Source organism: Rhamphochromis sp. 'chilingali', assembly GCF_963969265.1.
Source record: "Rhamphochromis sp. 'chilingali' genome assembly, chromosome: 21".
NCBI lineage: Eukaryota > Metazoa > Chordata > Actinopteri > Cichliformes > Cichlidae > Rhamphochromis > Rhamphochromis sp. 'chilingali'.
The window spans coordinates 29,936,000-29,960,079 of record NC_137949.1 but is presented as its reverse complement, the minus strand read 5'-3'; the positions used below and the strand labels follow the sequence as shown (position 1 = coordinate 29,960,079).

The 24,080-nt window shown below is 42.4% G+C and overlaps 1 protein-coding gene across 1 annotated transcript in view; it reads left to right on the top strand.

Annotated features, from left to right (window-relative positions):
- The window catches only part of eml5 (EMAP like 5), a 51,387-nt gene that overhangs the window by 10,499 nt on the left and 16,808 nt on the right, over positions 1–24,080 (top strand). Inside the window, exons 3-24 of the mRNA XM_080870440.1 lie at positions 564–662; positions 1,046–1,114; positions 5,503–5,688; positions 6,251–6,386; positions 7,840–8,041; positions 8,302–8,439; positions 8,559–8,815; positions 9,106–9,318; positions 9,404–9,571; positions 11,936–12,042; positions 12,127–12,245; positions 12,371–12,557; positions 12,710–12,815; positions 13,200–13,293; positions 16,068–16,168; positions 16,272–16,465; positions 17,004–17,115; positions 17,300–17,427; positions 20,384–20,525; positions 20,605–20,757; positions 23,403–23,534; positions 23,661–23,749. Of these exons, the coding sequence (XP_080726566.1) occupies positions 564–662; positions 1,046–1,114; positions 5,503–5,688; positions 6,251–6,386; positions 7,840–8,041; positions 8,302–8,439; positions 8,559–8,815; positions 9,106–9,318; positions 9,404–9,571; positions 11,936–12,042; positions 12,127–12,245; positions 12,371–12,557; positions 12,710–12,815; positions 13,200–13,293; positions 16,068–16,168; positions 16,272–16,465; positions 17,004–17,115; positions 17,300–17,427; positions 20,384–20,525; positions 20,605–20,757; positions 23,403–23,534; positions 23,661–23,749 (3,132 nt within the window). The remainder of the gene's footprint in view (positions 1–563; positions 663–1,045; positions 1,115–5,502; positions 5,689–6,250; positions 6,387–7,839; positions 8,042–8,301; positions 8,440–8,558; positions 8,816–9,105; positions 9,319–9,403; positions 9,572–11,935; positions 12,043–12,126; positions 12,246–12,370; positions 12,558–12,709; positions 12,816–13,199; positions 13,294–16,067; positions 16,169–16,271; positions 16,466–17,003; positions 17,116–17,299; positions 17,428–20,383; positions 20,526–20,604; positions 20,758–23,402; positions 23,535–23,660; positions 23,750–24,080) is intronic.

Below are 24,080 nucleotides of genomic sequence, written 5' to 3'. Positions count from 1 at the left end.
TATTCACAGAGATTCATCTAATAACTGCTGAGCTAGACCCGTCGACAGAACATCCCTAGAGCTACGCCACTACCGCTGCTAAAACATTACTTGAGTTTGAATGCACATCTCAGCCGCCTTCATCTGCACGGTTCCACTGGGTTTCAACACTCGGGGCCTCTTTCCTCATCATTAAAACACTGGCTTTTCAAATTCAGTTAAAACTGTGCAAATGCCTCACCAGAGACTTCTGTCCATAGCCAAACACTGATTCAGCACTGCATCGAAGATGTAAACCAAGCAGCAGAGTAGTGAAGGATTTCCATGAGAGTTGCTCTCTTCTCTTCTGCTCCACTGCTGCCGCTGCCTACTCACTCAGTCGGCTATAGGTGGCTCCTCCAGCAACAGCACTCAAATGTGCTCACTGGAAGCGCCAGAGGCTGGACAACTGTTCTCTTCTGCTCTGTAGCCATTATTAGCCCTTTCACTGTGACCTACCATGCTGCAGTGGAGCTAGCTAAGTTTGTTTTGCAGTGATTAGTGAGAGTCTGTGATGTCTCTGTTTTTCTTTGCTCTCTTTACAGTGTTTGGTGTCTGTGGGTTTGGACTCGAAAAACACAATCTGTGTGTGGGACTGGAGGAGAGGGAAGGTTCTGGCAGCCGCTCCCGGTCATACAGACAGGGTAAACACTTTCCTCCTCCCCTTGCTCCTCTGTCACAAGCTCTGTATTGACCGCCTCAATTAGCTATAAATGCAGGATGGAGCACCTGCCCAACAGGGACATAAACAAGTTAGGCCTGATTGATTGTAAGCCTTCCAGAGCCCATCGGAGAGGAGTATACGTCTAATGAAAAGGAATTTTAAAAAGATGAAACACAGGCAGCTGTTGTTTTCTAATTCAGCCCACACACGTTATAACACAGGCAGGGTAAACACACACAGACACACCACACACTTTTTTTTCCCTTTTAATTTCCTCCTCCTGCAGCGAATGTGATTATTAAAAGTCCAGACTTGAAGGTGGATGTTGTGGTATTTAATGCATTGTGTGTTTTCTCCCTGCAGATATTTGACATATCGTGGGATTTGTACCAGCCGAGCAAGCTCGTAAGCTGCGGTGTCAAACATATCAAGGTACAGCCATTTCCTGGTCGTTTTATGCAGTGTACTATAGATGGCTCAGACTTGCACAATATATGAAAACAGATTATGATTTTTAGAAGTTTTCATGGCGCCTCGGTTCTTCCCGCTTTATCGTCATGGCCACATCAAAGCCTTAAAATAGATCTATGCAAATTCGTTTTATTTCATGGCTATAAGGCACTTAACATAAGTAGGACAGGCAAAGACTCACTCTCTCTCTTCTCTCAAATTTGTAGTAATCTGCACTGCAGAGAGTAAAATGTTTCTTTTTCTTTTTTTTTTTGTTGAAGACCGTGACTCTGCTACTCAGCTCCCCCTTTCAAAATCCCCATTCAACTCTATAAAAGCACTCCGCTCTACAAACTGCAGCTGTGCTCACTTCCCTTTCCAGGCCTATCTCTATCACTCTTTTCAAGAGTGGCGCTCATAAATCTTCAATGAGTTGATGCAGGGTGTCTGTCTTCGCCAAGCCGTCCCTTGGGATGTGTAGTTGTAGTGTTCAGAGGAGGCTCATTTCCAAAACATTGGGAAAAGAATGAATCACGCTCAGATAGGAAATGTACCCTCTGGCTCTGCAAGGCTAAGTATTCAGGCACGCTTAAGTGGGCAATGCAGTCGAGAGGGGGTGTGAGGTCGGGGGGTTAACCTACTGTACGTTTTTCTCGGTGTGTAATGTTCTCTCGTAGTAATTACCCCCTGAACTCTTTCTCAACTGCCTCGATGCAGAAACTGCTGCGCCCAACCCCCCCAGTCTTTGCAGAATCCTTTGGTCCTTCTCCGTCCTCCTCATCTCCTTTCACCCCTTCGGGTTGTCTGATGCCAAGGCAATCCAGCAATTGTCCCACATAATTCCCCAGCCCTTCACCCTGCAGACCATGTGACATCTGCTCCCCTGGCCTGTTTTCGCTCTGTGATTATAGCACTCAGAGCATACAGGAGATTTAGCCCCAGTAATCCACTCACTAGCAGGGAGGAGGAAAACACCACCTCTGTGGTGGGGACGCTTTCCTCCACATGCAGCTACTCATCACTTTGTGTTTTGAATTCACAAACATATACCCCACTTATCCAGCTTTTTCGAAGACTGTTGTACATTTATGTTTTGTGTGTTGTCACCCAGTTTCTCCCAGCTGTTTGACTTCTCACAACAAAGAATTAACTTCCTGTGACGCCAAATGACTGGGTCATTTATGAGGAAAAACATCTTAGAATTAGAATTAGAATTAGAATTCAACTTTATTTTCATTGCACATGCACAGGTACAGGGCAACGAAATGCAGTTTGCATCCATCCAGAAGTGCTTTAGTGATATAGATATATTACAATATATATTAGCAATAGTATAGATATGTGAGTATATTACAGAAATGGGTCTATTATGGTATGTTATAATGTACACGGTATGAAGTATGTTGTGAATATTCTATAACTATAAGTATGTACAGGCTGTAGTGAGTACAAGCTATGTACAGGCTATGAACAGGATATAAATATGAAAAACTATACAGAATATGAAATAAATAACTTTACAGAATCTGAGATATACAGCTATACAGAAATGGGAACTATGCAAGTTGTAAACAGTTGTAGGATTAAAAATTATCGTATGTGCAGAATGATTATTTACACAGAGCTATACAGTAGTGCAGTTAAGATAAGTGAGGGTGTAGATAGTTTCTACAGAGGCTATATAAAGTGCTAGTGGTTGTGAGTGGTGGTTCAGTCCATGTTATTATTGTGTGTTTGAGGGTACAGTTGTCCATTGTGGGTGTGTGTATGTTCAGTCCATGAGTTAACGTGGGTCAGATGTCAGGAGGCAGAGTTCAGGAGTCTGACAGCTGTGGGGAAGAAGCTGTTCCGGTACCTGGTGGTCTTAGTCCGGAGGCTCCTGTAGCGCCTCCCAGAGGGCAGGAGGGTGAAGAGTCCATGTGATGGGTGACTGGGGTCTTTGATGATTTTCCCAGCCCTTTTCAGACACCGCTTCCTGTAGATGTCTTTTATGGCAGGAAGTGGTGCTCCGGCGATGCGCTGGGCAGTTTTCACGACCCTCTGCAACGCCTTCCGGTCCGAGGCAGAGCAGTTCCCGTACCAGACTGTTGTACAGTTGGTCAGGATGCTCTCGATGGTGCAACGATAGAAGTTCACCAGGATGTCTGAGGACAGGTGGTTCTTCCTCAGAGTCCTCAAGAAGAAGAGGCGCTGGTGAGCCTTCTTGACCAGCTTGGAGTTGGTTGGTCATCCAGGTGAGATCCTCGGAGATGTGGACTGCCAGGAACTTGAAGCTGCTCACACGCTCCACAGCCGTCCCACGATGAGCTCCTTGGTCTTCTTGGTGTTAAGCAGCAGGTTGTTTCTGTCGCACCACTCAGCCAGACGATCCAAAATTAAAAGAAACTCAGAAAAAGTTACCTAATTTTTTCAGATCATTTCCACCAAATCATATAACAAAAGCCCCTGGTTGGGAATCAGAACCACAGGTTGGCCACCAACCTTAAACCTGTGTACATAACATGAGAATTTCATAATTTCAAAGTTTTTATTTGTCTGGAGTTAACTACCAACTCACTTGTGTATTTTAAACCCACATGGTGATCTCACTCACATGGTGTTCATAGCATATAATAATCTCAACACATTATCACACCACTCAGATATAAATAGAAGCAGACTCACGTGCCTAGAACAGCATAAAATATATCCACAACTCACGGTTAGTAAAATGTCATGGGTACATGATGAAAACAGCTAGCGAGAGAGGTGTTGTTTTTGTGTTTTGGTCATCTGAAAGCCACAAAGCCACAGAGGTCGGCTTGAGTTCAGGTCAGTTAGCTGTCCTTACAGCAGGCTGCCAAATAGTTGACCTCTGTTAGTGCAGCAGCAACATTTAGGGTCACTGTATTTGGGCAAGAGGGGGAATTGTGAGTGGGATGCAGGGCGTACAGGGACGTGCAGTGCAGTAGATAATGAATGACTGACCTTTCTATGTTAATTACACTTAAAAGCTTTCCCTTGGGGTGATGGTGGAGGTAACCGAGCTAACGACATACTACTAATCCTGTGCTAAGAGGACGAGCTCGCTCAAAAGTGTCATTGCCAAGACTTGATTTTGACTCAGAGGGTTAGGGTTAGAGTCTCATTTTCAGGGACCTTTCCTCCATGTTGTCCCTACCCCTGTGTGCCTTCCTCTACTGCTCATGGCCTCATCATAAACCTCTCCAGCATCCAGTGCTCTCTCAGTAATTCTGCAGCGAAGGGATTAGCCAGCGCCTGTGTCTCGCAGCCTTATCAGTTGCGGGCAGGGAGGTCTGTGCAGTCACGCCGCATCCATCCCCACTGCTTCGGCAACAGGCTGTGCGACAAAGCCCCCTCCCACGAACCCTTACCAAACCCAGCACTTGACACACTTTCACCTGTGTGTCCCAGTATTCATCACACATTTATGATTTCCACTATTTAACCTTCACCGAAACCACAAAAGCTCCCTAACTCGCAAATGCTCCCTGAAATCTCAGTGAAGAGCTCAAGACCAGAAAAGTCCTGTTCTGGTACGGTGTGTGCAAGCCTTAAATGACTGATGGCATCTGCGATGCTTGTCTATGATAATCAGTCCCTCCTCTTAGAGCGCAACAGCTCTATCAGTCAGGGCAATGGGTGTTAGTGAGGGTGTGACAAGCTGTCACTTTCAAAGAGCTCATTTGTTTATCCTGTTAGTCCCTATCAAGCTGCTGTGCAATCATTCGTGCATTGTCCGAAACACAAATATCCATTTTGAGTCAAGCTATAGGTTTGAATACGAAGCAGCTGTCAAACACATGATCAGGTGAAGCAGAAAATGGGCTGTCAGCGTGTCATTTTTCTGCCGCCTGCCAGTGATGAGTGTCTCGGTTTCACGTGAGGATGGCTGTGTCTCAGTATTCGAGACGCCTTTCCTGAGCTTTGTCCCTGTGATCTCATCTCCACGCAGACAGAGCGTCTCATTTTCACTCTCTCCCCCTCCGTTTGATGGATTTCGCCCTCAGACGAGGCCATGCCTGTGCATCCCAATGACCTTGTTCATAAATCATGAGCATGCGTGTATGTGCGTGTGTCTGTGGATGCTGATCAGGTGATTACAACACAGCCCCCACCCCCCAGCGAGAGTACCCAGTATGGCATACAGAGACTTGGGGTGAGGTGTGGGATTAGGTATTTTGAGTTTGACTTTTCTTTCAAGGTCTGTGTGCGTGTGTGTGTTTTTTAATGGTGGTTGTACGTGCGTGCCAAAACACACGTATTTGGTCCCAAATACTGCGTAATTGTGCCTTTGCCGTTTCAGGACAGGATTACACAGGGGATTATTAGCCACCATACTCTTCCACTCTTTCTGTTTGTGTTTGCAGTTCTGGAGCTTATGCGGTAATGCTCTCACGCCCAAACGTGGTGTTTTTGGCAAAACGGGGGATCTCCAAACAATCCTCTGCCTTGCTTGCGCTAAGGACGAAGTCACCTATTCAGGTGCCTTGAACGGTGACATCTACGTGTGGAAAGGGATTAACCTGATGAGGACGGTGCAGGGTGCTCATGGGGTAAGTGTGTAATCAGGGTGCATTGTGGTCTTTCGCTCAGGCGGGTTTTGCCTGCACACCTGCAGGTACATACAGAGCAGAACTAAAGTAAAAGCAGCTAGTAAACTTAACGGGGTTCATAGCTATGCTCGCTGGATTTATTTGATTCTGCTCTGTAGAAAAGGATCAGCCTTTTCCTCCACAGGATTAAATGATATCTATGGGATCAACAGCTGGGTGAGGGGGGATAGGCGAATGGGGGAGGGGATAATAACTACAGTACATGTCCATTCCTGCTTTTTGGATGACCAAATATCTTACTAGGGGTTGAACAGGGCCAGACCAGACAAACAAGGGCATCAGTAGAGCTTTCCACTTAAGCTATAATAAAAGCAAACATGACAACTTCCTTTTCTCAGTTTGGTTTTATCTCGAGGCCGCTGTAGCCAGTTTGAAATTGCAAAAGCCTTGTTCAACAAATGCCTGGCTGAGGAGCAGCACTATGGAGTTTGTAGCTGAGGCTGGTTCTGTCGTTGCTCATTTCCTGTGCAGATCCTCACTGACAGCCTGTCATTTCCTCCAGTCAGGGATTTTCAGCATGAATGCCTGTGAAGAGGGCTTTGCCACCGGGGGCCGAGACGGCTGCGTCCGGCTGTGGGATCTCAACTTCAAACCAATTACTGTCATTGATCTCAGGGAAACAGACCAAGGATATAAAGGTGATGTCAAATTTGCTCTTTTTTCCCATTAATTTGGGTACAGAAATAATCCAGGTTAAAATTTAAACAACATTGTGAATGAACAAATACATCTGGATTTTTTTAAAAGGCATTCTTTATATTATATATTTTTAATTAATTTTCTAACATTTTCTTCTTGCTCTCTATTTTTCCCCATTTCCTATACTTTTAATCTTGGACCTAACAGTAGCTAGAGGTGAAAATAGCCGAGGTGGGTAATGTCACTGAGGGCGGAGTTAACAACCATGTCAGTCTGTTTGTAGCAGTCTCCACATTTGTTCTACTGTTCCTCTTGTTGTTAGTAAGTTCAAGCACTGTTGCAATTTTTGCTCTGTATACAGACGTCTTCTACAGTTCTGTGCAAACGTTTTAAGCTCGTACAGTAAATCGGTGATGCTACCAATAATAGCCTAGTGAGTGTTTTTATTCAGTTTAGTTCCCAAAGTGTCCAAAAACAACTGAATAACATTCAAATGTCACCATGTGGAGAACTCAACACCTGCTCTCAACCTGCTGATTTTGCAGATTTTAAATATGTGTTTTACAAACTCAGACGCCATCAATTAAACTTTCTCACTCAACTGAATTTATTTCCAAATTTAGGCTGAAATGCCGTTTAAAGGAATATGTTATAATTTATAATTCATGTTTTTCTCTTGCTTGATGATACAGAAACACAATCACCAGCTAATAATGCAGCAGTACATCAGCTGTTCTGTCATAAAAAAAAGCAGAACTGAGAAGAAAGCGCAAGATTTAATTAATGTGTTTAACAAAGCACAGAAGGTTTATTTGAAAAAAGCAATTAATTCATGCAAAATGAAGCAAACAAATAAAAGACTAAATAGGATCAATCTTTATCTTAAAGTCATCTTCAGTGAGCTGTTCCGAGCATCGTGGAGAAGTCGTCACATTTTTTCCATTCATTCATTCATTCATGCCTCAGTGTCTTCTGTCTAGTTATGTAATCCCAGACTGACTTCAGTATGTTAAGGTCAGGGCTCTGTGTGGGCCTCACCTTTGTGTTGCTGAAGATAGTTCTTGATGATTCTGCCTGTTTGTTTGAGGCCATTGTGATGCTGCAAAATGACTCAAGGACTGCCTCTCTGATGACTAAGACACCAAACATCAAAAGTGGCTGAAACTTTTGTACAGTACTGTATGTAAAGAGCATTTGCATCCTCCATCCTATACTTGCTGTATTACCAAAAGTCAGTTGCAAATCGGCTTGAAAACATGTGCTCTCCTTGTATTTCTTGTTAAAAAATCCGTCCTAGCTTGCAGATGGGTATTATCACCTCCTGTTTTTATTATCCCTGTTGCGTCTTTAATAACGGCTGCCTTTTATAAGTGGCAAATGTCTGTCTGCTTTCATGTTTGCGTGTTATTTCGTTTCATTTTTGGTTATGTTTACCATTTGTGTTTCTGACAGGGCTGTCAGTGCGTAGTGTGTGCTGGCGAGGAGATCACATCCTAGTGGGCACACAGGACAGTGAGATCTTTGAGATTGTGGTCCACGATCGCAACAAGCCCTTCCTCATAATGCAGGGTCACTGTGAGGGAGAGCTTTGGGCGCTGGCTGTGCACCCAACGAAGCCTCTAGCTATGACTGGAAGTGACGACCGCTCAGTCAGGTAAAGCCTCAGCTTCCGTTCGTGCAGTATTAACTCGTGCATGCAATTTGTGTGTAAAAAGTTAGTCCCCTCCACTCCAATACAAGTTAGATTTGTAATGATGTTGATCTTTTGGAGTAATTGGAACTGCCTGGGTCCGGTTGTAAAGTTAATGTATCACAGGAAAAAGGCCAAATATCATTGACTCTTCAATTTGCACTTTTTCATTCTTCTCCGGTTGTTTTTACCTCTGCATTTTTCCTGCTGTTATGTCTGTACAGGATATGGAGCCTTATAGATCATGCGCTGATAGCTCGCTGTAACATGGAGGAGCCTATCCGCTGCGCGGCTGTAAGTACTGATGGTATTCACCTGGCACTGGGGATGAAGGATGGCTCATTCACTGTTCTAAGAGTCAGGTGGGTATACAATTCGAAAGTTGGATGGAAAATTTAGATCTAGCTATAAATCTCCTCTAAATGAAGAGGTTGCATTATTTGGTGTCCATTAGCTAATACATTCCTCTGCTTCCCTCCAGAGACATGACTGAGGTGGTGCACATCAAGGACAGGAAGGAGGCCATCCATGAGCTGAAGTACTCCCCCGATGGGGCCCACTTGGCTGTAGGCTCAAATGATAACTCGGTGGATATCTATGGTGTGGTGCAGAGGTACAAGAAAGTGGGTGAGTGCATTGGCTCCACCAGCTTCATCACCCATATGGACTGGTCCACAGATAGCAAGTATCTGCAGACAAATGATGGCAGCGGCAGGAGGCTCTTCTACAGGATGCCAAGTAAGTACAGGAATATAGACTGCAGTATACACTGTGACTTAGGAGATAGAGTAGCTCGTCTGCTTACTGGCAAGTTGGTCTCCAATCGGCATTTTGAAGCATCCTTGAACAAGATTTCAAATTGAGAGTGCATGTGTGTGATCAATAAAACACAAAGAATAAAGTGCATTAAATAAATTTCTGTATGATGTTGATCGGTCAAACAAAATATAGAAAAATCCTACAGAACTACCAGGTTATTTATTAAAGATGCTGCTTTGTGAGATAAAATGTTGCTCTCTTTTGTTGAGGTGGGAAGGAGGTCACCAATAGGGAAGAGCTGAAGTTGGTACAGTGGGCTACGTGGACATGTGTTTTGGGCCCTGAGGTTAATGGAATATGGCCCAAATACTCGGACATCAATGACATCAACTCTGTGGACGCCAACTTTAACAACCAAGTCTTAGTAACTGCTGATGACTATGGATTAGTCAAACTTTTGCGATATCCATGTGTAAAAAAAGGTAAAGACTATCTCATTTTATCACAAAAATGGCATTTAGGTAAAACTTTATACTCTTTTTCTAATGCATTGTCTCTTGATTTCAGGTGCAAAATTTAAAAAGTATTTAGGCCACTCGGCTCACATAACTAATGCTAGATGGTCACATGACTACCAGTGGGTAGTAACTATCGGGGGTGCTGATCACTCAGTGTTCCAGTGGAAGTTTGTTCCCGAAAGAAAGTCTAAAGAAGCTCTGCATATAGCACCTCAAGGTACAGTATTGCCCTCACTCTGGCTTTATTTGCATCACTGTACTTACTGTAATGTGGCGCTTTATGTCCTTCAGAACTGTAGGTTTTACTTCTGATCAATCCATTAAGGAATATTGCAGCGTTACATTTTAATGTAGGTGATGACTTGCATTACGGCTATTACTTATTTCATAAAATCAGTGGCTCCTGCCAACAAGACATCAAATTAGTCTGAGTGTGGAAGCCGGATGTCTACTCAATCTCCTCTTCAAACAGGAGGAATACTGTGTACAGCAAATTCTGTCTTACGTACTGTTCATTTTCATTTTACGGAGAGTTACACAAAAGCCCTTAGTCTCATGACAGACATTTTTTAAAAGTTATCGAAGGGAAAGCACGAATATATTATTGATGGCTGAATTCCACTTATGGGAGTTCCTGCTCTTGTACATGCTGGTTTACAGTAATGGCTTACTAGGATACTTAATGGACCTGTGCCATCATTAATTCTGCCTGTGCTTGTCCTACTCCAAATGTCTGCTGTGATAACGGTCTGTGATACCACTTTCTTGTCTTTGTGGTATAATTTTAAAAAATGGAGTCAGGAGGTCATTACTTTGCTTTCAAAAAAAAACGCTGGGAAAAGAGAGATTATTTGGCTTGGCTCTGTCAAAAAATACTGCTGCAACACTCCTCCCACTGTCTTCCTGTGGTCCTAGCCTGTCTTGGAGGTCAATAGGTTAACTTCCCAAGGTGTTCAGCTAATGCAGCTCACCTGAGTGTTTCGACCCATTACAACTGGCCAATGAATTCATTTGATTCCGTTTGCGTTTATGCCTAACAACTCCACGGCACATGTGCTGATATTACTAGCTTCGAACAACATTTGTTTAATTTTCTGATTTTCCGTCTTATTTAAGTGAATGTATTGCGTAGACTACTTGTCATTTGCTTTTCGCCAGTTTGTGGAAAAATTGGGGGCTTGTCCAGGATCTTTTTTTGCTTGCAGACAGCAAAAGGAAACAGCTTAGTTGGGGAGTTTTTGTCTCACAATGTGGTCATGCTACACTTAATTGTAACATAATTGCCTTTACTCTCTGGCTAGCCTCACTCACACTGGATTTATTAATCGGGGCTAAGCACACTTCATTTTGACCTAGCATCTTCAGTTCTCTCTCTCTCTCTTTTATTCACACAAGCTTTTGAAAAACACTCTTGACAAGCACCATGGTCCATGAGTTTATGCATTTTGTGGCTTAATTGGGGAGATTTTGGAAGCATTGTTATTTTGTTCTCTCAAATGCGTTATAGAGCCATTAATTACTGATTATAGGGATATTTAGGGATCCAGCTGTTGTTGACTGTGCTGATAGTGCGCAAGTCTAACTGAGCCATGCTTGGGGCCACCTTTGTAAGCCGACTGGGCTTAAGGTTCACCTAATCATGCTAGGATACAGTACCTAGTGCTCACACTAATCAACTGAACTAGATTTTGGAGTTGTTGTGGACATCGTTGGGCACGTAGTTTGTCTAGTGCCTACGCAAGAGCCAGGTTAACTTTCTTTGATCTTCCAGTCTTTATGTTGTCTTTATGTGAACTATTGACCCTCTTGGCTGTGGCTCCATATGCACATACAGTACATGGAAGTGGTATCCATTTTCTCATCTGATTTTCCTAAATGCTTCGGAAAAAAGTGTGAAGCTACGACTGTTTGTCTGACTTAAACATTGCCTTTGCTAAATTCAGAGATTTATCACCATATATGTCATTCCTACCAATAATGGGTTTTATGAATGTAGTTTTTTGTCACACAATTAATATACTCCTCACTCTAACCTCATGAACTTGATGTGCTAACCCACGAGAGAGCAATGTGCTAGATTTCTTTCTTCTTGAACTTTTTTTTTTTTTTAGCAAACCGTCATTTCTATAAAGCTCTGCAAAGGAACGGCTATCACATTAATTAAGACAAATCCAATAAAAGTGAATGAACTTTGGAAAGTATAATTGCATTGTCGTTCCCAAGTCATATTTTTTCCAGAGACAGACTGCCTTGTGCTCTCTGAAATTAAACCACATACTAACTGCCTTTCCTTTTAATTTTCCTAATGGATCTTGTGAGTAGCCGCCCTTAGCTGCCAGTTCTGCTTATTGCCATGTCTTGGCACGGCTTTACTGTGCTGCATCAGCATTATTGTACATTTTTCTTCACTGTTGTCACTGTGAAGCAGGACAGTCTAATAAATAGGAGATGTCGTAGTGTTATTACATGACTGACCCTGACTCCCACTGAAACAGGATGGTTTGTAGTAGGATATTTTTCTGATTTAGAAGCGGGGGGAATTTTCTGGCAAGCTGTAATGTAACCTTGTTTCTACCTACAGAGATACTGGCAGACTCTAACAGCGAAGAGTCAGACTCTGATCAGTCAGACGTACCTGAGATGGACTCGGAAATTGAGCAGGAGACGCAGCTCACATATAGACGACAGGTTTGTGTTAAAATCAAAAGCATCTCCTGGGAAAATATTACTGTGAAACAAGCAGTATGTGAACACTTTTCCACATGCATTCAGGTTTATAAAGAAGATCTACCTCAGCTCAAAGAGCAGTGCAAGGAGAAACATCGAGCAACAGCTATGAAGAAGAGAGAAAGAGCACCAGGGAGTGGAGTAAAGCTGCACTTCATTCATGGGTAGGCTCAGAAATTGCATAATCCCACACCATCCCAGCATTAGAAGAATTTCAGCTAGAGAAGTCTCTTCATGCATAGTGATTAAATAAAGCCCCCTCACCCCCTACCCCTTTTTTTGTTTGCAGCTACAGGGGGTATGATTGCAGGAGCAACCTGTTCTATACCCAGACTGGGGAGATAGTGTACCATGTTGCTGCTGTAGGGGTTGTGTACAACAGACAACAGAATACGCAGCGTTTCTACATGGGCCATGATGATGACATCCTCTGTCTGGCTCTGCACCCCCTAAAGGATTTTGTAGCTACAGGCCAGGTAGCCGTTAGACTCCTAACATAAAATATTCAAGGTTTTGGGGGTTTATGGACCCCTTCAAAGCCTTTAAAAACCTTTCAGCTGAGCTATATCTGATCCAAAGAGGTTCACTTGGTAGATTTGTGATATTTGTATGTTTTTTGTTTACCCAGGTTGGCAGAGATTCCTCGATCCACATATGGGACACAGAAATGTTAAAACCCATGTCTGTTTTGAAGGGGTTCCACCAGCTTGGAGTGTGTGCTTTGGACTTTTCAGGTAACACACAGTCTTGCTTTGTCAAACTACACGTATGTAACCTAGACATGCTTTTAATACTAACAAATTATTTTAGACATCCTGTTTTAACAGGGAAACAAAAAAGTAATTTCACACATAAAAGAAATAGGTAAATTCGCAAGTCACCAGTTTTTCAGGCAGCAGTGAAGAACCTTATTCTGCTGTCTTTTAGTCGCAGCAGTCTGACAGCATCAAGGGGGAACTGTGCATCTGACTATCCCTAATTGGCCACAGATAGAGGCATGGTGGTGATCTGTATGTCATAGTCAGTGAATCACCTGCTGTAGATCAAACCCGCTATGGTGCTTTCATGTTGCTAATAAGAGCCAAACTTCACTCACAGACTGACTTTTCCATCCACAGCGGATGGCAAACGGCTGGCCTCTGTGGGCCTGGATGACAATCACACCATTGTGCTATGGGACTGGAGAAAAGGGGAGAAGCTCTCTGCCATGCGGTTAGTACAGTTTTATTACAGCATTTGCACATCTGCAGGGTGGTCTTTCAGGAGAGCTTTGACAAACCTCCCTGTTAATTCTACAGATTGTTTGAGCACTTTTGCTTTAAATATGGACATTTATAGATGAGAGCTAAATTGAAGCCACTTTGCTTTGCAAGGCTGACAATGTGATTGATAGAACAGAGGAGAAAAAGGGAATTACCTTTTAGATTACATGGCGGCTCCTCTGTAGACGTAAAGCCTGCCTGACTCTGAATGGCTAGAGCATGAGTATGCCCCAGGGCCTTGGCTGTAGATCCATAATCAAAGAGAATTACTTTTAACTCGTATACCAGGAGCTGCGTAGATGAGATCCTGGTGAGTTTGAGCTGCTTGATATGTCAGACGCTATTTGCACAAGGAAACGTGTTTGGAAAATGAATTAGAAGACAGTCTTTTGAGATGTACCCTGTTTCCCAAGGTGCAAAACGTACATAAAAGCAAATGGATTGCTAAAACAATCAAGCAATGAAAAGGAAAAGTGGTAACAAGCAAGCAGCGAAAACAATCATATGTCTTACGATGCCTGAAACAAACTGAACAATAAAGACTACAGTCGACAGACTGAAGTCTGCATTTTAAAAATGCATCCGATAACTGAAGACTTGAGTATCCAAGACAAGCATGATACTCTGGTTTTCATCATTACCGTGGTACAACTAATCCCTATATATGATAATAATAATAATAATAATAATAATAGATTGCATTTATATAGCGCTTTTCAAGGCACCCAAAGCGCTTTACAATACCACTATTCATTCACTCTCACATTCACACACTGGTGGAGGCAGCTACAGTTGTAGCCACAGCTGCCCTGGGGCAGACTGACAGAAGCGAGGCTGCCATATCGCGCCATCGGCCCCTCTGGCCAACACCAGTAGGCAAGTAGGGTAAAGTGTCTTGCCCAGGGACACAACGACCAGGACAGAGGGATCGAACCGGCGACCTTCCGGTTACAGATGCGATTCCCAACCCCCTGAGCCACGGTCGCCCACGATGTATGTGAACAACACATAATTATTCACTCGCCAGGCTTGATACAAATGAATTAGATTACCAGACCTGAATTATGGGTTTATTTAGAGCATTAAAGGTGTCACTTTCTCCAAAAAGATATGGCAAGATTTCCAGTTCTAAAAAGCCGAAGGCACCAGAAATAACTAACAGGAAAGCATCCGCATCCCGAAATATCTCTGCTTTTGTTTTGTTGCTCATCCTACTTGATGTTCGTATTTAGTATTTACTCCAGTGAAATACCCTGTGGCTACTTGGGAGCGGTGCATTGCGGGTTGCTCTCCTGCGTGCTGCTTGCCAGGCTCTCACTGGAGCTTAGGGACAGCTAGAGCAGCCTAATCTCTTTTATAGACACTGGTGGGAAATACAGTGAGGTGGACAAAGAGAAATGGGGCTTGACAGAGCCTGGCTTGTACAGCACCGCTGGCAGAGGGGGTATGGGATGGAGAGCCTAAAGAGGGTGCTTTTATTAGTTTCACTGTTGGATTTAGCTTTTCTTTATTACAGTGTAACTGTATGGGCGATGTTTGTCAGCAGCGAGATTTAAGAAGTTCAGAGCAGCACAATAATAAGATGCAACAATGGAAACAGTTGGCACACCCTTATGTAATCATCTCTGTCAAAAAACATGCATCACAGCTTCCTCAGGGTAGCTGTGTTGACTAAATTTGATCAAGACTAAAATTAAATACATTTTCTGTGTGTTTTTGTTTTAGTGAGATTTGTAAGTACACAACACTTTTCAGTTAGTTTTTCTTTTTTCTAAATTAGCTCTGTTAAACATATTTTGTCACTCTTGGTTTTCATTTTTACTTTTAATTAAAGATAAAGAGAGCTTTGTTTCTTAGATCGGTAACATTATGGTGTCTTATTTTGCTCATATTTTTAAAGTAGTTGATGTTTCCTCATAAAAATCATAACATCTTTTTCAGAACATATTTTTTAATGGATCCAATAGAGGAATACTGCATCCATCCAATTTTTTAACCACTTATCCAAATTTAGGATCATAGGGGGGCTGCAACCTCCTTCAGCTGTCACAAGACAAAAGGTGGGATACACCCTGGATAGGTCCCCAGTCTCCTGCAGAGCCTCTTGAATTACACTAGACAAAACCACCTTTTAATCTTTGAATTCAAGTGAATAAAATAAACCACCTAGCCATGCAGTCTGCCTTGACTTGTGAGAGAATGGATCGCTCTAAAGAAGTGAATCCATGCCCGACATTGATGTATGTCACTGCTCACTGCAACGAGTCAGTTTGTGAATGTTTTTCGTTTCTTCCACTGTAAGTGGTGTTATTGAGAAGTGTAAGCGTTTAAGAGCCACAGCATCTCATCCACTAACTGGCAGACCTTGTAAAGTTACAGAGCGGGTTCACCGAGTGCTGAGGGGCATACTGCATAGAAGTAGCCGACGTCAGTAACTACAGAGCTCCAAATCTCCTGTTGTATTAACATCAGCACAGAAACTGTGTGTTAGGAGCTTCATGGCATGCTTTCAATGACTGAGCAGCTCCTGTAAGTGGAATATGTATGCAGCCTAAAATGTTTGTCCACATAGTGCATAATGATGTAACACACATTACACGTAACTACACAAATTAAATATTATTTATCTTGTGATCTAGATATAAGCATTTTAATTTTGCAGCAGTGTAAAAAAAACGTGCAAATTAAAAGTTTGTGTTGACATTTTAAAATGTTGTTTTTCAGGGGAAGCAAGGACAAGATATTTGTTGTCAAAATAAATCCCTACCTTCCTGACAAGCTCATCACAGCTGGTGTGAAACATATGAAGTTTTGGCATAAAGCTGGTAAGACCTGCATTTCACTGTTGACTAGCAGAACAGCCTCTAAAAAGCAGAACTGTGGCTCAGCCGTGACACATCTCATCGTGACTGTCTGGGTCTCTTTCAGGTGGTGGTCTAATTGGGCGCAAGGGAAACATGGGGAAGACGGAGACTATGATGTGTGCTGTGTATGGCTGGTCAGAGGAGATGGTGTTTTCAGGCACATGCACAGGGGACATTTGTATCTGGAGGGACATGTTCCTGATGAAGACTGTCAAAGCCCACGACGGACCTGTTTTCAGTATGCACGCTCTAGAAAAGGTATAACACAAATCCAGGAGGAAAGGCTCTTCCCCTTATCAGGCGAAGTTTTGTCTTTAACTTGCAGATCATTAGATATTGTTCTTCTGTCGTCATTTTAAAGGGATCCTGTTGTGCTTTTTCTTATTTTATGGTGAATGTCCATTTTATGTGAAAGTAATCCCTCAGCTCAAACCTCAAGCTTCAGTCTGCTGATATTTGTTGAGATGTCAGTGAGAGCAGATATTTTTAATATGCTCATCTCAGGCACACAGCTCTGGCTCTGAGTATGTGCTGTAGATTAGAAGAAAGTCGCCTTCAATGGTGAGGGAGGGAGTTAAAAGATATGCTTTCATACAATTGAATGGATTTAAGGCCTGGGCCAAGACACCAAGGTAAATTAGGAGTTACTCAGTGTCCAAGAATAAAATCATGCAGTTGGAAGCAAGCACAATAGATCCCCTTTGAAATATGATATTAGAGTTCCCAGTTACATCTGTTTAGATCTCATTTTAGAGATCATTGCACCTTTACATGTTACAATATTTTGGCCCCGTAGGGATTTGTGACTGGTGGAAAGGATGGTATTGTAGCGCTGTGGGATGACACTTTCGAGAGATGCCTCAAAACCTATGCCATCAAGAGAGCAGTCCTAGCTCCAGGCTCCAAAGGTAAAAAAGGTCACCCTGTTCTCAACTGTCTGCTGCTGCCCTTGGATCATGTTTGTCTAGCCATTATGTAATGCAAATCCATTTAAAACATTCAGTGCGTTTAACTGAAATGAAGATTGCATCCTGTAGCCTGGTCCCTGCTAAGGTCTTTGTGACTTCATTCTTTATTTCACTGACTCTGCAGGGTTGCTCTTGGAGGACAATCCCTCCATACGTGCCATATCTCTTGGCCATGGCCACATCCTAGTGGGAACCAAGAACGGCGAGATCTTGGAGGTGGACAAGAGTGGTCCCATCACTCTGCTCGTCCAGGTAAGAAAAAAATCACATAGCGAATAACATACGCAGTCATCAGCTTCAGCCTGTACCAGCCCAGTCAAGATATTCAGGAGGATGCTATTTTCTCTGCAATATGATGAGCTGGAAGTCTTTAACTTGACACAAGTAGTGGAGTCGAACGTCTTCTGAGCCAGTAAAGATTTCAAAGGTGGAATATGTGCTTTATTTCACAGATAGAAAGCGGATGCATGATGAGGATTGTGATGTAATACATTTTCCTTATTGTTGAAGCGTTCTTAACAACATAATACTGGTGCCATAGATTACTCATCTGTGCAGGTTAATTTTCAGCATGGCGCCTAAATTGAATTACTGGACCAAAAATGAAGGGTCTTTTAGGAAGGTGGTGGAAGGATTAGTCTAAGGTAATGTGTGTGAGAACCGATGGCATGTTTCACTCTATCTTAACAGGCATTAAGGTTGATGTGAAAGTGCCTCTTTATGGGTGCAAAAATCTAAATAAAGATCGTCACAATATGTTACACTTTGTAAACTAGTCTGCAGTAATAGATGCATATTATAGTATGGTTAATAGTCTAAAACATGCAAACTTACCAATGCCGATTCACAGAGGAAATAGTTGTAAATGCTGATGAATTACTGGCACTCAGTGGGAGGTTGTTAATTTGGTTAAGTGCTCCTACAATTTCTCCTCATCTGCCTTGATTTTAGGCAGATGGAGCAAATGCTATTGATTGCCCTTTAGATCGCACAAGAAGCGATCAATTGACGAGAACGAACGGGGACGGTTTATTCTACAAGCTAATGAGGTTAACTGTGTTAGATGAGCAGAAACTCCATGAATACTGGTATGTATAGGCCAGGGGTGGGCAATTCCAGGCCTCGAGGGCCGGTGTCCTGCAGGTTTTAGATCTCACCCTGAATCACATGATTAGTTCGTTACCAGGCCTCTGGAGAACTTCAGGACATGTTGAGGAGCTAATTTAGCCATTTAAATCCGCTGTGTTGGTTCAAGGACACATCTAAAACCTGCAGGGACACCGGCCCTCGTGGCCTGGAGTTGCCCACCCCTGGTATAGGCAGTAAAGAAAGAATACAACGATTTATGTGTGTGCAAGTGGTATTCTTGTTTATTGCTGACATCAAATAAACACTGCTCAAAAAAATTAAAGGAACACTTCAAAAACACATCAGATCTCTGGAAAAAAATCATCCTGGATGTCTATACTGATATAGTGTGGATGTTGGGATTTAAAGGAAGCCACATCAATTTACTGCAATGACAATTTTAAACCTACAGAGTGCTGAATGGAAAGATACCCCGAAAATCAAAGCAAAAAAATGTTGCACCAGGCTAGTCCATTTTATCAAAATTTAATTGCAGCAACTCAAAATAATCAGTTGTTTGTATGGCCGCCGCATGCTTTAATGCATGCCTGACAATGTTGGGGCATGGACCAGTCCCTCACAGAGCCCCTGAACAGTCTGAGGTGCAGACCATTCCAGACTGACCCACCACCAAACTGGTCGTGTTGAATGATGTTACAGGCAGCATAACATTCTCCATGGCTCCTCCAGGCTCTTTCACGTCTGTCAAATGTGTTCAGCGTGAACCTGCTCTCTTCTGTGAAAAGCATACTGTATCAGTGGTGGACCTGCTTATTCTGGTATTTTATGGTAAATGCCAGTCGGGCTCCATTGTGCCGTGCAGTGGACATAGGCCCCACTTAGGCCACCCTGATGAAGTCTGTTTCTGATTATTCGGTCAGAGACATTCACACCAGTTGCCTGCTGGTGGTCAGCAGGGCTCTGGCAGTTTTCATCATGTACCTTCAAAGGAGCAGATACTGGTCCTGCTAATAGGTATGTTAAATACTTGCCCGGCTCTCCTAAAGTGACTGCCTGTCTCCTGGAGTCTACTCAGTACACTTGAGACTCTGCTGGGTGACACAGCAAACCTTTGGGCAAGGGCACGAATTGATGTGCCATCCTGGAGGAGCTGGATTACTTGTGCGACCTCTGTAGAGTCCAGGTATTGTCTCATGCTACCAGTAGTGACACTGACCTTGGCCAAATGCAAGACTAGTAAGAAAAAAAAACAGACAGAAAAGATGAGGAGGGGGAAAATATCCGTGGCCTCCACCTGTAAAACCATTCCTGTTTGGAGGGTTGTTAATTTCATTAACACCAAAGCAGCTGATAGTGAACAATAACCCACTCTGTTATTTAACTGACCAGATCAATATCCCAGCAGTTTAACTGACTCGATGCTCTAAATAAAAAGTGTCTCTTTATTTCTCTATGTTTAAGTGTCTCTTTTAACATCATAGGCTTTGATTTTTCACTTCTAATCACTGCATTGTAGTGTTTTGTAGTGAAGCATGGTGCAGGCTTAGAATATCAACATCAAGTCCTAATGTAGATATTGATTCCCACAGGGATATGATGAATTACAATAGAATATTTATCGCACATAATGGAAACTGTAAAGCCATTATAAAAAGTTTTTTTGTGTGTAGTATTTAGTCATAAATGACTAAAATAGTTCATGAGGACCCCTTGTTTAATTGTATAGCCAGTGTACCCATAAGCAGACACAAAATGAGACAGAGTGGACCAATATTAAGTGAAATTATATTTACTGATTCACAGAATACGATAAAGGAAAAGTGCTCCCTTAAGAAAAATCAAGTTTGATCAAATCAGTGCTAAAGAGCTCAGAAGGAATACGCAGGAGGGAGGTAAGGCAAAAAAGATGTATGAGGTGAGCCTTCAGAATTAAGAAAACGCAAAGAGAAAAATAAATTAAGTCAACACAGAAACAGGGAATAAAAAACACAAAATCAGACACAAACAATATGCATATATATTCATGTTGAATCATTTTTCAACTTTTTTTCCTCCATCACCTGTTGTAAAAGTGTGTTGATCACTTAAATCAAATATTTCTGCTTTTGTGTATTGGCAGGGTCACATGGAGGGTGAAGTGTGGGGCCTGGCCACTCATCCCCATCTCCCTCTCTGTGCTACCGTCAGCGATGACAAAACCCTGCGCATATGGGACCTGTCCCCGAGCCACTGCATGTTGGCTGTACGCAAACTCAGGAAAGGTGAGTCACTGTTGAAAAGCTAACTGATAACAGGAAGTGGATCGTCCCAGGCATTTAACAGACACCTTGTCCGCCGCAGGCGGCCGTTGCTGCTGCTTCTCCCCTGATGGCAAAGCTTTAGCAGTGGGCCTGAACGACGGCAGTTTCATTATTGTGAACGCAGACACCCTGGAGGACCTGGTGTCCTTCCACCACCGCAAGGACATCATCTCAGATATCAGATTCTCTCCAGGTCTGTCTGCTCACCTCCGCATTTCCTCACCGATACAAAACTCTGAGAATAAAATAGACTTCTAAAAGCCATGTGCCCTCCAAAGCATCTGAGTTTACAGTACGTAGGATGCTGTGCAGTATTTCAGCTGGTGTATATATTTTCCTCCCGCTGTGAGTCGGAGAGCTATTGCTGCAGGCATGACCCAAATTAATGGCTTTCTGTAATAAGGCCAGACAGAGAAACAGCAAGAGAGGAATGAGAAACAGTGGGGGTGGACAAAGTGAGAGCAAGAAACTAAACTCTCTTTCTCTTGGACACTTAACCTTAATCTACAATGCAAGGGATCCTGTTTCTCTACCCAACACCCATTCTTTACTGAGAGTGCCTTCCTTAGATTAGAAGGCATTATACAAAGTTGTGTAGTAATATTTATTATTATTATTATTAACCTTTATTTAACCAGGAAAAGTCCCATTGAGATTAAAAACCTCTTTTGCAAGGGAGTCCTGGCCAAGAGGCGACAACACGTTGAAATTACAAAGTTACATACATATTATAAATAACAATTACATTTTAAAAACATTTTTCTCTGGCTCTCTCAATCTGGACTTAAAAGCATTTAATGAAATAAGATCTGCTATCTTCCAGTCTTTTTGCATCATGTTCCATGTGAAAGGGGCAGCATAAGTAAAAGCCCTCTTTCCCAGTTCAGTTCTGGCAAATGGAACATTGAGCAATAAAAGATCGCTTGAACGCAGGCTGTAAGAAACAGTACTTCTCCGTGTGAGCAGATCGCAAATGTAGGTGGGCATTTGTCCAAGCAGGGCCTTATAAATAAAGATGCACCAGTGAGCAAACCTCCTGGAGGACAACGAAGGCCATCCCACTCGAGCGTACAGATCACAACAATGGGTCAAGGCCCTACAGTTTGTAATAAACCGTAAGGAGGCATGATAAACTGAGTCAATCTTATGAAGACACTGGGCGGAAGCATTCATGTACAGCAGATCACCATAATCTAAAACAGATAAAAATGTAGCATTTACAAGACGCTTTTTTGTCTCAAAAGAAAAGCAAAATTTGTTTCGAAAGAAAAATCCCAATTTTAGTTTGAGTTTTTTCACAAGATTGTCTATGTGAGGTTTAAAGGTCAGAGAATCATCAATTAAAAAGCCAAGATATTTATACGTATGCACCACTTCTATGAGGTTTCCCTCAAGAGTGGACACCAAGGGGACAGTTTGAGGAAATCTCTTCATGTTTGAAAACAACATTAGCTTTGTCTTTTCAGCATTGAGAACCAATTTCAGCTCCAGAAGTGTGTGCTGAACCACGTCAAAAGCTTTCTGCAACGATTCTATTGCCTTTTCAAAGTTTGAGCCAAAGGAATAAATAACTGTGTCATCAGCATAAAAATGCATACTAGCATTGGACACATTTTGTCCCAAATCATTTATATACATGATGAACAGCAGAGGTCCTAAAATTGAACCCTGTGGCACCCCAGTGTGAATATTCAAAAGTTCTGAGCACAGATTTTCACATTTAATGCATTGAGTCCTGTCACTCAAATAATTAGTAAACCAGGAGACAACATGTCTAGACAGCCCCAAAGAAAGAAGCCTATGCTTTAAAATGGCGTGATCCACAGTGTCGAAAGCTTTTGACAGGTCAATAAAGAGAGAAGCACAGTGCTGTTTTTTATCAAGAGCAACAAGTATGTCATTTATCACTTTTGTGGCAGCCGTGACAGCACTATGCTGTTTTCTGAACCCAGATTGTAGTTTTGAAAGAACTTCATTAGAGTACAAGAACTCTTTTAATTGCTCACTGACGAGAGACTCAAGGACTTTTGCCAAAACACACAAGTTTGATATTGGCCTGTAATTAGTCAAAATGGCCGGGTCGCCTCCTTTTAATATTGGCGTAACAAAAGTTTGTAGTCCTTAATTATGCTATTATTTTTTCAAGTATGTAGACCTTTCTAAACAGCAAGATGAATAATGAAACATCTGATTACTTCTTGTTAAATTCAGTTGTGTAAATCCACAAAGAGCAGTAAACCTCACAGTAGCAGCTGCTGCAGCAGGTCAGCTGATCATAGCCTGTGCACACAGAAAATCTGCTGGAGCTGTCAATAGAAATGATTGTGAGTGATTTTAATTCCCCACACTGAGTCACTTCGAACAATCTTAGGGTTCATTAGAATTTAGAATTAGAATCTAGAAATGCACAAAAATAACTGGTAGAAATGTTCTCCAAAGAGCTACGTCTTACTTTCTTACTTCTACTACAGGGCCTGTACTTTTTCACTTTTACTTGAGTTAAAGAAGTTGAATCACTACTTCTTTTAGATAGTATTTTTTAACATAAGTATCTGTACTTCTGCTCAAGTAAAGAAGAATTATGGAAATCTAGACTTTGAGGTAATCCAATATTTTCTTTGTGGGACTAGAAGAGAAGACAAGGTAGGGAGACTAAGGGGCCGTGTTATTGTTTATTTATATGCCATATGTACATTATTCACCTGCTTGTGATGCTATATGAAAAGTCAGGTGATCACCTAAGTTAGAGTGATTTGATCACAAGGGGACAACTTTTGCGATAATTCAGTCTGGACTGAAACTAACTTGCCCTTTTATCCTCCTTTCTTATTGGCTCAGGAGCTGGGAAGTACCTTGCAGTGGCATCAGGAGACAGCTTTGTGGATATTTACAATGTAATGAGCAGCAAAAGGGTAGGAGTGTGCAAAGGATGCCTCAACTACATTACCCATCTGGATTGGGATCGGAGGGGTAAGCAGGTTCTTAAAATGCTCACTATATCTCTACAAATGACTGTTTAGGAACCAGTTATAGATTCAAAATCTCGCTGTTAAAAAAATATTCACCAATATACCCACTGGGCTCTTTAATTAACAGGAAAACTACTTCAAGTCAACACGAGTGCTAAGGAGCAGTTTTTTTTCGAGGCTCCTCGAGGCAAAAGGCAGACCATCCCAGCTACAGAGGTAAGCAGTGAAGAAAAGGCACAACATGGTTATGGTGCTGTTGGCACACATTTTCCCCTCGGGATCACAGGAGGCTTGGGGAAGGGCAGTGAAGCATTAAGACGGCCCAGTTTTCACCAGTATCATTCTAATTTTGGCAGTGGAAGTGGGATAGTGTTTAGGGTCACTTTAAAACATTGTGACATTCACACTGCTTGTGAGGCACACAGAAACAGGGAGCGTTAAGAAAATAAAGGTCAGAGATGAGAGATGTCACTAGGTCACGTCTCAGTGGAGCATTAGACGTCCTCCCTTCTCATTTTACCTCATTGTGATCCATTCGTCTATTATT